The sequence below is a fragment of the Garra rufa genome, chromosome 1 (assembly GCF_049309525.1).
Source record: "Garra rufa chromosome 1, GarRuf1.0, whole genome shotgun sequence".
Taxonomy (NCBI): Eukaryota; Metazoa; Chordata; class Actinopteri; order Cypriniformes; family Cyprinidae; genus Garra; species Garra rufa.
The window spans coordinates 9,456,671-9,473,959 of NC_133361.1; the positions used below are offsets into that span (position 1 = coordinate 9,456,671).

At 36.8% G+C, this 17,289-nt stretch overlaps 2 protein-coding genes across 2 annotated transcripts in view; both read right to left on the reverse strand.

Annotated features, from left to right (window-relative positions):
- Window positions 1-17,289, reverse strand: part of LOC141343542 (uncharacterized) — a gene marked incomplete at its 5' end in the record, with an annotated part of 269,291 nt that overhangs the window by 118,109 nt on the left and 133,893 nt on the right. The gene's annotated exons all lie outside the window — the stretch shown is intronic.
- Window positions 4,345-14,729, reverse strand: LOC141329496 (E3 ubiquitin-protein ligase TRIM35-like). Its single transcript, XM_073835469.1, has 7 exons — window positions 14,597-14,729; window positions 13,104-13,199; window positions 12,462-12,497; window positions 9,452-9,682; window positions 9,362-9,384; window positions 9,162-9,280; window positions 4,345-5,835 (listed from the first exon to the last, which is right to left on the reverse strand). The coding sequence occupies exons 2-7, from the start codon at window positions 13,140-13,142 to the stop codon at window positions 5,327-5,329; spliced, it is 957 nt and encodes a 318-aa protein (XP_073691570.1). The 5' UTR covers window positions 13,143-13,199; window positions 14,597-14,729; the 3' UTR covers window positions 4,345-5,326.

Sequence of the window (17,289 nt, forward strand, 5' to 3'; positions counted from 1 at the left end):
CCCTGATTGCGTAATTTCACATGATTTTTTTGTGACTAACCGACTAATGAAAATGTATTCGACCAAGCCCTCTTCATATCGACTAACGTTTTGTAGACTATTTGGGGGCAGCCCTACAAGCGACATGAGAGAGATAGGGTCAGTGGAAGGAGTGGTGGTGTTTTAATTTATATAAGGGAGCATTTTAGAAGTTTACAACTTGAATTAAAGGTGAACACGAGTGTTTGGGATTGAATTTTATTCTTTCCCCAAATATGAAAATTAATATAGTTGTGCTTTATAATCCTCCATTTCATGATGTAAAATTGTATAATGAACTGAAGAATCTTCTTTCTCTTGTTGATAACCGCTGTCAATGTATGCCGTTTGGTGATTTTGATATTTATTGGATGGTTAAAAATCTTAAATCACAATTGTAATCAAGTATGGAGAAATTTAATTTTAAACAATGATTGATAGACCCACTCGAATCACAAGAAAAAGTGAAACTCTTGTAGATCTGATTTTCACGAATAGACCAGAGAGGGTAATGAAAATATATAATCTTATTACTGGTCTTTCAGATAATAATATGACACTGATAGTAAGAAAATGAACTAGAAAACGTTTACGTCATCATAATAAAACAGAAATCAAATTTTAACAACAGGAATTCCCAAGTCAAAAGTAGTTCACTTTGAACATGACTTGAAGGAAGTTAATTGGGAAACGGTTATTAAAGAGTCAGACTTAAATCACAGTGCAGGTAATTTAGCCTCTATTCTAAGTGAATTAATAGGTAAACATACGAAAATCTGGAAGAGCCTATGAAATTCTCTCTTCCATGGTTTAACAGTGATATTCTTCAGACCATTAAAAGGTGTGTAGCCGGAATCGGGGGCTGTGCCTTTAAGCAGGTAAGAGAAGCAACAAGGCGAGGGGTTTTAAGTCTCGCGAGCGTAGAGAAACTATCGTTTGTTTACGTTTGCTGGTGTGCACTCCCCGGTGTTGGCGTTTGGAAGAACTGCTAATTAATGTAAGTAAAGGCTTTGTGCATTTTAAAACCTATACAAATTCGTACTCATACGAGTGAATGTAATTGTAGGATCTGTACCGTTGCTTGGAAGAGCTGCATAGGCGTGTGTGGGTGGTTACAACAAATTGACGTGAGTAGAGGTCTCGAGACCATTGCAAACACATGAGTACGAATGTATAAACCTCCAGATGCAATGTTATTCTAGGATCATCTCGTGCGGAGGGTGTATGATTGAAGAAAAACATCGGTTAATGAGACGCGTGTACTGTTTGCCTTTCCTTCTACAAAGCGGGGGGCTTTTATTGGCTATCAATATCATTTACGTAACCCAAGGTATTGTATTTCATATTCTTTAACGTTGTATTGTGGTCTAGGTATATACTCGGGGATAATGGTATTACTTGTGAGCGTTAAGTATTTATGAATGGCTGTAATCCGGCCTCCGAAGTATATGTGAGTATGAGTGTACATGTTGGGTATTATTGTTGGTACACTGAAGGGCTATGTGATCTTTTTAATGCATTAGGTTTGTTTTAAAATTTATAGGGGTTGTGCACCGTGTCTCTCCTTCAATGCAGCGATTGGCTTTTACTATTTGACACCGTGTCATCTTCACCCCCATTGAGGTGGTCTATTGCTACAGTCAAGTTAATATTGATAGTTGTGGAGACCTTATGTTAATGGCTGTGCTGTGCACTACGGTTTCTTTTCCCCCCCATTTGTATTGACTTTTTATTCTAACTGCTCGTTATAGTTTGTGTATAGAGATTATTAATTCCATTCTATGGTTGACTATATTGATGTGTATTACGTCTGGTGGCTTATGTGAACCTGACGATTTACCATATTATTGTAATTATAGGGTTTTGCCTGGTTGTGTTTTTGTTGTTGAATTTCCTACGTACTGAATATTTTTTTTGTGTGGAATTGCAGTGTTTTATGATTTTTGGTTTAATGATTTGGTTGGTTATATTTCATTTGTTTTGGGTTGGTGTTTGTGTGTAAATTTCTTTTCTTCAGTACTGTGGTTATTTAATGTAAGAATCTCTTTCAGTTGAGCCCTATATTGTCCACGAGATCAAAGTGATTAAGCTATTTGGTAAATCTCTGCCTTTTCTGTATTGTGATAGGTTGGCTGGTAGATGATAATATTTTGTCATAAAGTGTCTCATAGGTTTTATTGTAGATTCTGTAATGTCATATAAAGAGTATTGTCTTGTCAAAATAAACTAGACTATTTGCACTTTGGAGTTGTAGGTTCTTTTAGTGGGACCGCCTGTACGGGGATTTGCTATAACCTGTTCCCTTATCCTGTAATAATAGGGGTGGCGTAGTCGTTTCTAAATTTATAGAGTTAACAACAAACGAGCCAAATAATTGGTATCGGTTACAGGTGAAAAGCGAAATCTTGCTCTTAAAAAGTCATTATTAACAAAATCGTATACTGACCATCTTATTTACACTGGCTTGAGGAATAAAGTGTCTGAATTGCGAAAGGCTAAGGCTAATTATTTTTTCCAAATTAATTGAGGAGGTCAGAGGCAACAGTTCTAAATTATGGCAACATATAAATAGACTGTCAAATTAAAATTGCCTTAAAGTTAGTAGTAATATGATTCATAGTAATGAGGCTATAGCAAATGTTTTTTTAATATTTTTTTCATTGAATCCATAGAAAAATTAGCAAGTCATTTTAAGTATATTGAGTCGTCTGCTAAAGAATTTATTTCTGACCATACAGGCTTATTTTATATTAAAGAGGTATCTCGTGATAAGGTTCAGCAAAAGTGATTGCAAATATGCGTAATTCTGTGTCTAAAGATAGCAATGACATTCACGCTGAATTAATCAACAAATACCAAAGTTGTCTGTTGGAGCCAATTATGTATTTAGTAAATTTGTCAATACAAGCAAAAACATTCACAGAGAGTTGGAAAACAGCAATAATTACACCGGTCTATAAATCGGGAGATAAGGAGGTAGTTAGTAATTGTAGGCCTATTGCTATTCTACCTGTAGTTTCCAAAATTCTGGAGAAGATTGTTGCCGAACAATTAGCGGAACATTTAGAGTCTAACCAGTTGCTTCATCCACAGCAGTTTGGATTTAGAGACAAATATTCCACTGAAATGGCTAACTTAAAATGCTGATTACTGTAGATTTCCTGTAGACAGCTCTGAAATAATGTAGATTGGACAGTTTTTACAGTGCTTTAAAAGGTACATGTACACAACAATATATTTGGTTTCTTAGCATTTTTTTTTTCTTAGCATTGTGAAAGGGATCCCCGATGTTGATAAAAAAAGTAAATACATTTTTATAGGTATTAAGACATAAATAGATCTTTTCATTTCATAATGACCCAAAAAAGGTTCTTTGCAGCACACCGTGGTTCTTCACTAATTGTCTACACTCAAATGAATATCAATAGTGCAATAAAAAGTTATTAATTTCAAATTAAATAAATAGTGTCCTGGTATTTATTAATTTAAAAAAGAACAGTAATTGTTTTTATATCTATTACATTTTAATGTTTTTTACCTGCCTCAAAACTCTGAAAAAAGACTCTGATTGAATTACAAGTTAACAAAAGCAAAACTCAGTATAAAAATACGGCAATCACGTTTTAAAATTTTATAAAAAAAGCTGAGCGATACAAAATATTAACATATAAAAGTGACACTTTGTCCTACTAAAATTCAAATAGTTTCAAGTGTTTTAGATGTTTATTTATGTAAACGCTGCATGACTGTAAAGAGCACTCGCGCGTGGAGTATCATTCAAACACTACAGCGGAGAGAGTTTCCATGGAAACGGGGTGTCAACACTCCAACTGAAAGCCGCTACACTTCGGCTCCCGCTGCTGTTTTCACCGTCCTGAGGTGAGTTTAGTCCATAAAATTACACAAATAATACATGCATCTATTTCTGACACACTTCTTACTTGTATTTGACTCACTTCTGATGAATATTTACTTCATATAAATAGTTTACAGTCTTCGAAAAAGTCCGTTAGCATCTCAACCATTTTTAGAAGAGGTAGGTTAACTCTATAGACTGAGCTCTTATTTACAAAAGTTTTGACTTTTCACATCTGTGTGTGTAGATAACAGGTTTTGATAGCTCTGTTAAGAGTTTATTTGGAGTTGTCTAACCTTTTTTAGCCTAAAATACGCGCTGTACTATTACTGTTAATCGGTGACCTCACTTACAAATAGCTGAATGAACTGAATCTAACGTTAGTTTAAACGTGTTTTGATCTTGAATGGTTAAGAAATATTGGTAACATTTCTGAAGGGAGCTGCTGACAGGAATGCAGGAAACACAGGTGAGCTGAGAAAGTTTATTAAATCGTTAAATGCATTTTTAATGTACGTATTACATACACAAAATATTTGCTTTTATCACTATGCGTCTGTTCCAAGCATGAGTGACACAAACCTATAAGTGACCCTGGACCACAAAACCAGTCATACAGTTAAATTTGACAAAACTGATATGTATGCATCATATGAAAGCTCGATAAATAATTCTATTGATGTATGGTTTGTTAGGATAGGTCCTATCCTAACAAACCATACATCAATAGAATTATTTATCGAGCTTTCTTGGCTGAGATATATCTATTTGAAATCAGAAATCTGAGGATGCAAAAAAATCAAAAAGACTGAGAAAATCACCTTTAAAGTTGTCCAAATTAGGTTCTTAATAATGCATATTACAAATTAAAAATTACATTTTGATATGTTTACAGTAGGAATTTTACAAAAAAATCTTCATGGAACATGAACTTTACTTAATTTCTTAATGATTTTTGGCAAAAAAGAAAAATCAAAAATTTCGACCTATGCAATGTATTTTTGGCTATTGCTACAAATATACCCCAGCGACTTAAGACTGGTTTTGTGGTCCAGGGTCACATTTAGACATTTTATTGAAATGTTAAGAGCTTTCTGACCCTCCATAGACAGCAAGGGAACTGCTATGGTCAAAGCCCAGTAAAACACTAAAGACAACAGTAAAGTTGTCCATGTGACATCAGTGGTTCAACCGTAATTTTATGAAGCTGAAAAAACTACCTAAATGGTAGCGGACTGACCTGGAAGTGAAGAAAATGTTGAATGTCATCATTATTATTATTATTATTATTTTATTTTTTTTTTGCAGACAAAAAGTATTCCCATAGCTTCATAAAATAATCACAGCCTGATATTCAGATCAATAGTGTCTTACGCATGTGATCTGGATTAAACTGAATTTAAATATAATAAAAGATGAAAGCAGGAACATCCAGACCTACAGGAGTAACAATTACTGACTATTGATTGCTAAGACCCTCATAGAGGAATAAGATCCATTATAACAACAGAAGAATGGAAAAATGGTTTTATTGAAGGTGGTTGTGAATGTGTGTAGATGTGTGTTAGTCACAGGATCAGAGAACGACACCGTTCCTCCGTCAAAGTCCAGATTCACTCTCACACGATCAAGATGCTGTTTGACAAGAAACCCAGATGATTCAGACAGTTCATCATCTTCATCATACTCCACACTCCAGGCATCCTTTTTAAAGAAATCAAAGTCCTTCCTCTGGGTTGATGCTGTAGTTACTCCAAGACTCCAGTATCTGCTCAGTTTAACCTTCACATCCCAGCAGTGTGTTCCTGAGTTAAAACCCTCTGAACCCAGAACACAGAGATTCCAGTGAAATCTCTCTGGATTGTGAGGAACAGGTGGATATCCCCTGTATGTCACACTGGTCAGATCATCAGACACGAGGAGATATGGACTTGCAGTGTTTGGATCCAGAATGAGAGGAACTGATGAGACACAATCAACAGATGCTGTTATTCGGATGTTCATATAATGATCAAGAGTGAACCAAACACGGATTATTAGGAATTTTAACACTCAAAATACTGAAAGTTAAATCAGTAACACACATTGAACAAATATTTATTTCATTTACGCTGTCAATTATATTAAATAATAGTGAGAAGCTGTTCTATTAAGAAATCTTAACTTTGCACTAGGGATGTAACGATATTTCGTGGTGAGATATATCGCGATGCAAAAATGTTACGATATGTATCGTAGAGTGATGAAGATACATTTACGATATGACGACAATTTAATCCTATTGGTTGAGCTGCCGACGTCTCCTACTCTGCAACAGCGCTGCTTGTGCTTTCATTGCAGAATCAGATGCAGAAATCATTTGAACTGAATATTAGTAGAGCAACATGAGTTCGGCTGAAACTTAAATTAAAGATATCCTGTCTTCACGTCCGACAGCATTTTGGTTTCACAGTCATGCGACAGTACGACGGTTTAAAAAAAAAAAATTACAGACAAAACATTATTACAGTCACGGTGCATGTTATTAACACGGAGTGGGAAATGAAAAGTTCCGTGCTTCAGACTCACCCGCTTTTCGAGTCACACATTGGAACAATCATCTTAAAGCTTTTATGGCTCTTAGCGACAGGAACCTCCGAAGATGTATTGTAATCCTTTTATAAGCAGCAGCCACGATTTAAGCAGTTACCGCTCAGATAACTATTTACAACCAAAAGCACATTTCACTGAGCGCATGTCGGAGTGTTGAAAACATGATCAAGATAATTTAAAATAGGCTATAATGGAGCTGTATGATCCATAAAATACAGAGAAAGGCTATTAATAAAGGAAAAAAAATCCAGAAAATGCGTGTATAGCCTGCGCAGGTAAAATACAATTATGTGTAAAACGTAGGGATGGGAATCGAAAACCGGTTCTTGTTGAGAACCGGTTCCCAGTGTTTCAATTCCATCGAATCGTTTGCAAAATTTGCAAACGATTCCAGTGGGCACGAATGACGTCATCACGTGCATTGCGTAACTTACGCACGTTGCGTAGCTTACGCTCAGTCAATAAGCATTGGCGCCTAAGCGGAACAAACGCTCAAAAGTCTGGTTGTATTTCACCAAAAAAGACGAAAATAGGGCAACTTGCAATACTTGCAGCGTAGATATTTCCTCAAAGGGAGGAAATACCACTAACATGCTAAAACATTTGCGCACACAGCATGCAATAACAATAAAAGAATGTTGCGTTTTCGATCCGCTCTGGACTAACAGTTCTCAACCCAGCAGCGGCAGCAGCAGCAACAACGTTAGCATGTCCTCGGCTAATAAAGCTGCAGGACTCATTCATTCCCATTATATATTTTCTAGGGAGATGACAAAGATTCTCAGCCCTAAGTACAAAGCCCCAAACAGAGACAGTTTAACTATGCTAATCAACAATTTGTTGTCCCTTTTCTTCCATATGAGAATCGATAAGGGAATCGGTAAAGAATCGAATCGTTAAGCAGAATCGAACATGGAATTGGAATCGTAAAAATCTTATCAATTCCCATCCCTAGTAAAACGTCATCGTAAACTGTGTCTGATATGAAAACTACGCTAGTCATTGTCCCATAAAATGACAAATAGCAAATAACACATATAGTTTTTTCATTACGTTTCATTTATTTTGTTTTTGTTAAGTAAAACGAGACCTTGTTGTTTGCAACTACGTTTACCCCGAGACCGTGTCGCGAACACCAGCTCGAACGCAAAACACTTTCACTTTGAGAGAAAGAGGCAGCCGCGGAGAGATTCCACCGCTTGACGAGTCCATGTGAAAGGGCTTTTAAACGGTCTTCAGACAGCGTGAACACAAAACGGGACCGTTTGAGAGCAGCGTCAGCGTGTACCGGATTGAGTCCAAAGAGCAAATACCCATGCATGTCATCCGCACCGCACCTGACAGAAAAATATTATTCCACCCGTTACGTCAGTTTTAGCGGTTCACCCGTCGGGTAGGACTCTGTTTGGCACACACATAGAATCTTGCATTGATAGCAGGTTTAAAGAATTTGACATCTTGACAATCTTATGTTAAATAAAAAATAAAAATCAGTGACAGACAGACCTATTCAGTTGTTAATTTTAATACAGGTTTTATTAAACCTTAAAATGTGACCTTGTATGTAAAACTAAGAAAGCTATTGAATTTTTTTTTTATCTGTTGTTTGATTTTCAGTTTCATGTTTTAACTTTTGTTCAAAATATCGTGATACGTATCGTATCGTGAACCCAATATCGGGATACGTACCGTATCGTGACCTAGGCATATCGTTACACCCCTACTTTGCACAGAACTTTGCAGTGCATTCATATTCAAATGAAATAAACAATATAATAATTAGAGCCCGACCGATAAGGATTTTGAAGGCCGATACGATACAAATATTTGTTGGTTTTAAAATCCGATATTCCGATATATTGGCCGATATTTTTTATTTTATGTTTTATATTTCAGAAACGCAAAAACAAAACATTAACAGATATCCCTAACATTAGTTATTTGTAGTCAATTATGAGTTTTAACTGACATAATATGATAATGCATTTAAAAAACAAACTTTTACAATGGCAGCTTGCTTGTTGCACTTTTTAATTTTTTTTCCACCAAGCTCCACTATAAATGCTGATACCGATAGTTTGGAAAATGCCTAATGTCAGCCTGCCGATAAATCGGTCAGGCTCTAATAATAATGCATAAGAAATAATGACTATATATATTTATATTTTTCTCTAGTATGAATCACAAAGCTCTTTACTGAATGCCGCCAAAATAGTAGATATTATTCAACAAAATTGCATTGGAATAATAATAATACGCTTGCTAGTATTAACAAAAACTACAACTAAAACTATTCAATTATTTATTTAATTATTCAGTAATTGAAAGAGAGGTTAAAAAAAATAGATGAAATTTTGAATGAAACAATGAACATTTGAAGAAAAAAAAAGTTACCAGGAAAATCCTGAAGTATTAAAATGGCTAAAACTAAAACATATTAAAATGATACTAAATATATATTTTACATTAATAAAAATGGCAAAAACACATACAAAATGACTTTAATTATCAGTCTCAGGAAAGACACAGGTTCTTTTTTTAAAGTCAAGCAGATTGAAATCTGCAATTCATTATTTCTAAAAAGGAACCTGCTGATCTTGACGCAGTAGATCATCTGGTTCCTCTCACATGATGCTGAAATCTTCAACTAGTGTGTGTGTGTATAAGAGCTCAGACGTTCTGCAGTCAGACTCACTGTTCTGGACGATGTCCTGCATCTTCTTCCAGACTCTGAACGGCAGGTTTCCCAAGTAACGTGGCACATTGATCAAAGCTCCAGAAGGCGTCTGTGGATCCGGCTGTGAGATCTGGACTCTGGAAGAACATTCAGGAGTCAGAACTGCAGTGGCTTTGGATCAGAAGCAGAGAGACCAGAGACACCAGCAGATCACTCACCTTTCCATTGAGACTGGAAACTCCTGCAGAACAAACACACCATTGATCAACAACTCAATCAATCAATCAATCAATGATCTGAAATCAGACCTTTAGAAAGCAGACATCACTGGCTTTCATCATCTCCTCCGTGTCTTTGATTGTGTGTGAAAGAGCTGAGATGTGTCTGTTGATCTCCTCCAGCTTCTCCTTCATCAGCTGCTTCTTCTGCTCCTCTTCCTCCCTCAGTGCTGTGATTGTAGCTTCTTCTTCATCTCTGAGAAACTGATGAAGCCTCTCAAACTGCTGTTTAATCTGACGCTCTGTGCGCTCAGCTTGAGACTGAAACATGAAACACAGTAAACTGCACACAGCCTGCTTAAAGTAGCTGTTCATTTTCACGAGCTGCTGTGACTTCCGTAACAATGTGACGTCCGATCTACTCAGTCACCGCCTTCAGTCACCACCCCAGTACCAATCACCGTACCACCCTCCTTTTGTCAAACCCAGACAATATCATGTCCATAACATTGCTAAGCAACAACAACACGAAAACAAGTCGAGAAAACTCTGTTCAGTCTATAGATGTCGAAACTACATCATTGCACAGGCTTCAGAACAACGTGAATATAAGAGACCAGTGGCACGTCAACTTCAGCCTCTTTCACACAGCCATTCCAGTAAACACGGATAATGTGTCCCATGATTTGTTCCGGAGTTGTTTGATTTGGTTCATTCACAGTTGTTTTCCGGAATCTGTGCGTGCTTTACACACAACCCAAAAAGACATGTGACGTTTGGATGTGAGGTGTAATGCGACGCGTACATTTCACTAAACTGAAACTAACCTGAACAAACTGTGCTTCAGTGCTGATAGTGAGGAGCTGGCTCTGCCCGATCGCCACTTCATTCCACTTTGCACATATCTTTTCGTTGTGAAGAGTCGCAGGGTAACGTGCATCATCACTACAACACTGCCTTTATGGTTCTGGCTTTTGTTCACACAGCGCTCGTTCCCGTAATTTTCCAGAATCAGCGTGCATTGTGAAAGGGGCTTTACTAAAGCAACAGTTATGTAGCTTACTGCATTCGGTGTTTGAAAAAGAAAAAAACATTAATGATCATTCTGAAATATCCTGTTGAGTATCAGCAAGCTAGGCTCGCTCTATGGCTCTGGGCTCGGCTAAAGCATACATGACCGTAGTTACCTGTGATTGGCCTGGTTGTGCGTCACTCAGAAAACAACAGGCTAATCAGAAGAGAGGCTCATGAATATTAATTAGATGGGCCAAAATCCACCTGTTTTAGACAGAGCTCCTAAAAAGGAGCTGTAAAAATATATTGAGATGTATTTTGGCACTTATACCGCAAATATATATTCTTAAGGACATCAACAACTAAAATAAACCTCCAGAAATGTGTACAATATGGGACCTTTAAAATAAAAAACTGAAAAGATCCCGATCCTTTCATACCCTTTTCTGGGACACTCTAAATTTAGCTCAGGAGCATTCATATTGCTTCTAGATGTTACTACACTTCAAGTGGAGTTAAACTGTGGCAGATTCATTTGAATGAGTATGGTTTAGAAAGGCACACACCTCTCAGAAAAGGTCTAACAGCTGAAAATGCAATTTCAGAGCAAAATGTCCAAGTCCTGAGGTCAAGATAACTGCCTGTAGAGCTCAGTGACAGACTTGCGTTGAGGCAATGATCTAGGGAAGAGTTCAGAAACAAATCTGCTGCATTGAAGGTTGACAGAAGCATTATCCATAATGGAAGACAATTGGAACAACTAGGAATCTAGAAAATGTCTGCCAGCCCCCATCCAAGCTGACAGAGCTTGAGAGGTGAAAAGGTGAGGCAAAGAATGGCAGATAATTGCCAAATGCTGATGTGCAAAGCTTGTCACATCATACCCAAAAAAGTTAAGCTGTTTCTTTCTGTTTTGAGTTTTCCCGCCACTGTATTTTTTTCTTTTCATGTTGTTTCTTAGTCAGCTCTTCAGTTTTCTTTATTTTGCCAGTTTATTTTCGTTTTTTAATACCTGGAAGTGGAAATAAGCATGACATTAAATTAGCATATAGCATATACTTGATACTTACTCTCTTACTCTCTCTGTATGTGTGAGGGGGTTGGCATTTGTGCTTTATGGGGATACAAAATTCAATTGTTTAAAGACTTGGGTAAAACACGGGTTCTATACTGGGCCTGAAGATTTGAAGTTTTTTTAAATGTAGTACTTTAAATCTAGTTTGTTTTTAAAGGAGGGGTATTCCACGCCGTTTCTGTCAATCTTATGTTAATCTTGAGTACCTGTAGTAGAATCGCAATGTTCATATCTCCGAACAGTATTTGGTTCTCTCACATTTACAGAAGACAGTTGCCGCTTTACGATTGTTTCCGGAAAAATCCGAGCTCCCACGGGCGGGCCGTCAGCAGTGCTCCCGACCAATCACCTCATGAGAGATTCTCCGAGGATGAAACGTGCTCTCTGATTGACGCGTGGACGGGCTTTCCCGGGAGAATGGCCAATAAATAACTCATGATTTCATGATGTCACGAAGTTAAAGAATTGGAAAAAAAATTCCGAAACCTGTGGCTGTACGGGGGGAGTGTATCAAACACAGTAATACTACGTCATGCACCTAACTCTGTTTTTAACAAATGGACCATGTTTTACATGACAACTCAACATGTTTAACAGTCTAAAGCACTTATAGTGCATGAAACAGCGTGATTAATTTTAAATTAATCTTAAAATCATAAGAGATTTTTAAAACTCATACACAACATGCTTAAATTCTCATTCCCGAAACAAAAGTTCTCTTTACCGCAACTGGCCTTAAATAGTTGCGGTATATGAGAATGGTGTTGCGGAGGATGAGGTGCCTCAGTATGTTTTGATAACAAAAAGAGAAGCATGATGGCTTTGCTATTTTTTTTTCAGTGCATATAAATAGACCTTATTAAAGTACACTTTCATAAAAAATTGTAAATCTAACAATTTTCTAAATGTAGAAAACTAATTGTTTCGGTAATGATAATCAAAATGTCGTGTTAACATCTGACAACAGAGTTTTTAACATTTAACTGGAGAGATATAAAAAGATGATCTTACCTGGTAGCCATCTTGAAGTAACTGGCCCATGTGCTCCTTCACTCAAAAAAACAAACTTTATTTAAATTCTTTATGTGTGTTTAAACAGTCCTTAAAAAATGTTGCGGAAGATGAGAAGATCAGGCATGGACACATAATTTTCCTACTTTTTTTCATTAATATTATATATAAATATTCAGTCAATTATTTTTTCTGTCATCTCAAATAATCTAGTAGAAAATCCATGTATTTTTTTTCTAAATATTTTTATGTTAATTTGATTAAATTACAACATGAAACACATTCAAACACAGCCGGACGCATTGCGGTAATGAGAATTTCAGCAGAAAATGCCATAAAATAGAAAAATTATTCATTCTCATGTTGAAATTACACATTGTGCAAGGTAGAGAACAGTATTGTCTTTGTTCTGATGCTTTTTATTTTACTAAAATAAACATTTTATATTTAAAATCCTTAGTGCCATGGTACTTTAATGGTTTCGTGAGAATCACCCGCATAAGGGATCCAGAAGCAAATTGCTGGTCATCTTTTACAAAAAAATTATCAACTGGAGTCCATTATACTAAATATATCAGATCAAAACTGAATATAGTGGTCCTACAACTGTAATGAAAATGACTCTCAATTCTGTTTCCTCACCTTGATGTGTTGAACCGTGAACTCAAACTTGTCTTTCATTGTTTTATTGTGTTGAAGTTTCTCCTCTAATGATTTCAGTGCTGCATTGAGCTTCTCCTGAAATTGGACAAAAATACAAATACTGATTTAGGGTGCTTTCACACCTGCCTTATTTAGTTCGGTTGAATCGCACTAGAGTACGTTTTCCCTTTTGGTACGGTTCGTTTGGGCAGGTGTGAATGTAGTAATCGCACTCGAGTGCGCACCAAAAGCGGACCAAAGAAGCGTACCGAGACCTGCCTGAAGAGGTGGTTGGTACGCTTTCAAACGAACACTGGAGCGGTTCGTTTATGGTGAGAACATGAACCGAACTTGAACAGACCCAACCGCAAAAAGTACTTTACCTTTTTGGACTGATCCAGCTGCCGTAGTCTGCTGCACTATTCATTATGGGATGAGGACAAGTATTTGTTGACAGTTAGCGCTTTAGCAACATAGCCCCTTGACAGCTCGCGGACAAACTTGGAGTTGTGAGGAGATGCGGAGCCTCATAAATTTGGTCTGATGATCAGATAGGTCCCAACTTTCAAAAACTCACAAGGACATTACAATCTTTCTCATTGTTTAAGGGGCCGTTCACATGTCGCGCCTAAAAACGCGTGGAAAGCTTGCGGCGCTCCAGTGGCGTCTGCCGTTGCTAAGCAACCATGACCTGCGCTCTCCATAAATACGCTCAAGTTTCAGCAAAGGATAAATGGATTTTCAGCATTAAAAATCGCTTGCAGTAGCTCTGCTATTATACTTATTAAAAAATGTTTATTCCTGTATAAGCTGTTGCTCCAACTTGCCAGTGATTTCAATGTTATTAAGGGAAAGGATGAAGCTGATTGGTTGGTTCATGTCGCATGACCTGCGGTGCACTTGCAGAATCCTGAAAAGTTGAGATGTTTTTATCTCGATGCGCAGCGTTCGCGAATTGAAAAAAACGTGCCAAACAGTTTAGAAAATGCGTTCAATACACTGATCTATATAATTCTCTATTATAGATCAGTGGTTCAATGACACGATCTGGCCAACGAGTGATGTGGATGTTGTCACATGACTGCATTTTGGTTCGTTTCAACTGGTTCGGACCAGAGCAATCAGTATGGTGTGAAAAGGACCCAAAACGGCAGAAAAATGCTACAATGTATCATTTGTTGCCCTTGGTCCGGACCAAATGAACCGAACCACAGATGTGAAAGCACCCTTACTTTGGGTTTTGTGCACATCTCATGCTAAATTCATTCAGAAATTAAAACTCGCCATAAAACAAAGGCAACCTCAGTGAACACAAAGCAGTTTGTAAATGCCAATGATACTTTTGAAAAAAGTATTTGTTACTAGTTACTAATTACCAAATCTGTGAAACTGTATTTATAATAGTGCTCAGATCGCAGCAGTCATATTTAATCAAATCAACACTACAACAGGACTTTTCAACAGCAGGAAGATAAAAAATGCATTTATTTTACCTTATATGATGAAACCGCTTCGCCGATGGGTCTGATTTGTGATTGTCGAGCTGTTGTGAATCTCTGCACACCAAACACGCCAGCTGTTTGTCCTCCAGACAGAAGAGTTTGAGTTTCTCGCCGTGTAAACTGCAGATCTCCTCAGAGCCTGATAAACGCCTCTCTTTGCTCTGCTTCAGGAACGACTCGCACAAGTTTTTTAACGCAAGATTACATGGAGGGCGTTTTGCGGATCGTCTCCTGCAGACGGGACACTCCTGAGTTTCTGTGGTTCTCCAGAACTGTTGAAGACACTCTTTACAGACACTGTGACTACAGGATAAAACAACAGGATCCTTGAAGAATTCACGACACACTGGACAAGAAAAATCCTCTTCAGAAAGCGAAGCCATTTTCACTTTTTGAGCTCCAGCAATCTGCTGTGTGTGTTGAGAAACAAACAAGGTACATATTAGATAAAAAGATGTATGTGATGGAGATGTTTCATTTAATTCACTCCTTTCTAATAAAGTGCACTCAACTGTTAGACATTATAGGGATTGTAAATAACTGAGTTGGACATGGCAAAAGAGACATTTATTCAAATTAACTTGCTTTAAAACTTTAAAATATAGTGCTATAAAACGTCCTCATCATCCGAACAAACTAACAAGAACTAAACTTTGTGAAACACAGTAACACAGATGTATTTTAAATAATTATCATCTGCTCACCATGTCTGCATACAATATATTATATAATAGCATAGGAAAATAATTTAAGTAACAACGTTTTGAACAAAAAGCTGAAAGAAGGACTACGACTTGGATTCAGAGTGATAAACAAAACACAGATGAGTCAATCAACACCCCAAAGCTGGACAGTCATTATTACCTCTTCATGGGTCACGTTTTATTCCAATAGCGTTACAGTTTTGACGCTGTTTTATGAATTTTGATCGCGTTAAAAACGTCCGAAAGCATTCGTTTCTTCTTCGCTTGTGTTTTCGAAATTCTGTCCTAAAGATGTGTAATATCGCCCCCTACCATATAACAATGAATTGGTTTTTAGAGAGCAATATTGCTCAAATACAGGCAAGTATACGTAAATGTAATTTCTGGGAAGTAGCCTGTCTGAGTACATAAAATAGTTTGAAAGTGTACTTTCATGTTTTTAGTTTAAAAGAAGTATACTAATAGCACACTGCAATAAACTTATTTTTGTTTTTTGTAAGAGAGGGCAGAAGCGAACTATTGTTGCACAAACAAGCTGTTTTCCGGGTATTTTACAATTGATTTAATATGATTTGAGAATTAAGATTTTCACCTCTCCTCAGAAGACTCGCTGAAGCTTCGTCTGAAAGATTGCAGTCACAGTTCCTCCCGAAAGTGATTTCAGACTGACTTCTGAAGCAGCGTAATGACTTAATGATCGACAACAACAGAGCTTTAAATAAGAAAACTAATATTTAATAAGGAGACCGCTGTCATGGAAAAATTCTAAATCTGTTTTCAAATGTTAGACCGAGAGTGAAAAACACAAGCGCTCTGTTGTGAGAAAGACAGAAGACAACAGTCTCTTCTACTGATAAAGGCTGTCCAAGGATCTTGACGTTCAACAATATCTTTTCAGATTAGTTCTAACCAGTCACAGGCATCCCCCGTTAGAGGAATGCTGACAGAAGATTTAACCACAAACACAGAGAAAACACCTGTGCAAATAGAACATAGAAACTAGATGGAAAATAGAGAATAAACAATAATTAGTAAATGAAGGAAAATATAGCAGTTTCCATCACACTACAATAACAATTTCTCATTCATCTTTTACTTTCTGTGTTGTGTATTTAGTTTGAGCGGTTTCAGATTAACTTTCTCTCTTTCCATTCTTCCTCCCACCAATTGTTGGCCTGAAAATTGTTGATGGAAAAACAGAGCGAATGTATGGGAAAGCTGAACTGAAGAATGATTTGTCTTTCAATAATCTTAGCCCAGATACTTTACAGACAATTTTTGTTTAAATGCATTTGTTGCAGCTTTTGTTTTTGCACAGTTCCACAATCGTAGAAGATATTACAAAAATATATAAAAACACACCTGCAAATCAGCGTAAGGGGGCATGTCACCCATAAATCACGTGTTCACTGTATTGTACACTGGAATGCTTTTAATGTCTTTAATGTGCTTGAAGTAGGCAGTGTCTATTTTGACTGCAAATTCAGATTTTGTTTAAGTCATTGCCTTCTGTATGAATTGTCATTTAGTTTTAGTCATGTTGTAGTGATCTGAGTTGTTTTAATCTACAGTCAGATGCATATAAGCGTATATACATTTAGTCAACTAAAGTCTAATGGTCAAATTTCAATGTATAAGCATCTCTCAAACAAATTAACCAAAAAGCTACTGAAGTAACTCAGTCAAGAGCATTAAGTGATTTTCTCTTTTTCTTTTGTTATATGATTAATGACAGACATTGTGAGGTATATTAGACTGATAGTGTTGTCAGAAGCACTGACTTTGGTACCAGTCAGTACTGAAATAATAATAATAAAAAAAAAAAGTATTTTTTCCACTGGCAGTTTAGTTTGTAAGCAACTCAAAAGAAAAAAAAAATCTCCAGTTTTGACATGATTTTTCTCAGCTTCACTTGATTCTTTATTCGCCTGGTTTTCTTCAATCAACAACAACAACAAAGGTTCATTTTAATATCTCGTA

What these genes read in the sequence shown, in the direction of transcription:
- LOC141329496 (XM_073835469.1), bottom strand. Translation starts at nt 13,142, where the DNA reads ATGAAAGACAAGTTTGAGTTCACGGTTCAACACATCAAG. An exon ending in TACTTCAAGATGGCTACCAG is followed by an intron (nt 9,683 to 12,461) that starts GTAAGATCATCT and finishes TTCATGTTTCAG; the next exon opens with TCTCAAGCTGAGCGCACAGA. An exon ending in TTTCCAGTCTCAATGGAAAG is followed by an intron (nt 9,281 to 9,361) that starts GTGAGTGATCTG and finishes ATGTTCTTCCAG; the next exon opens with AGTCCAGATCTCACAGCCGG.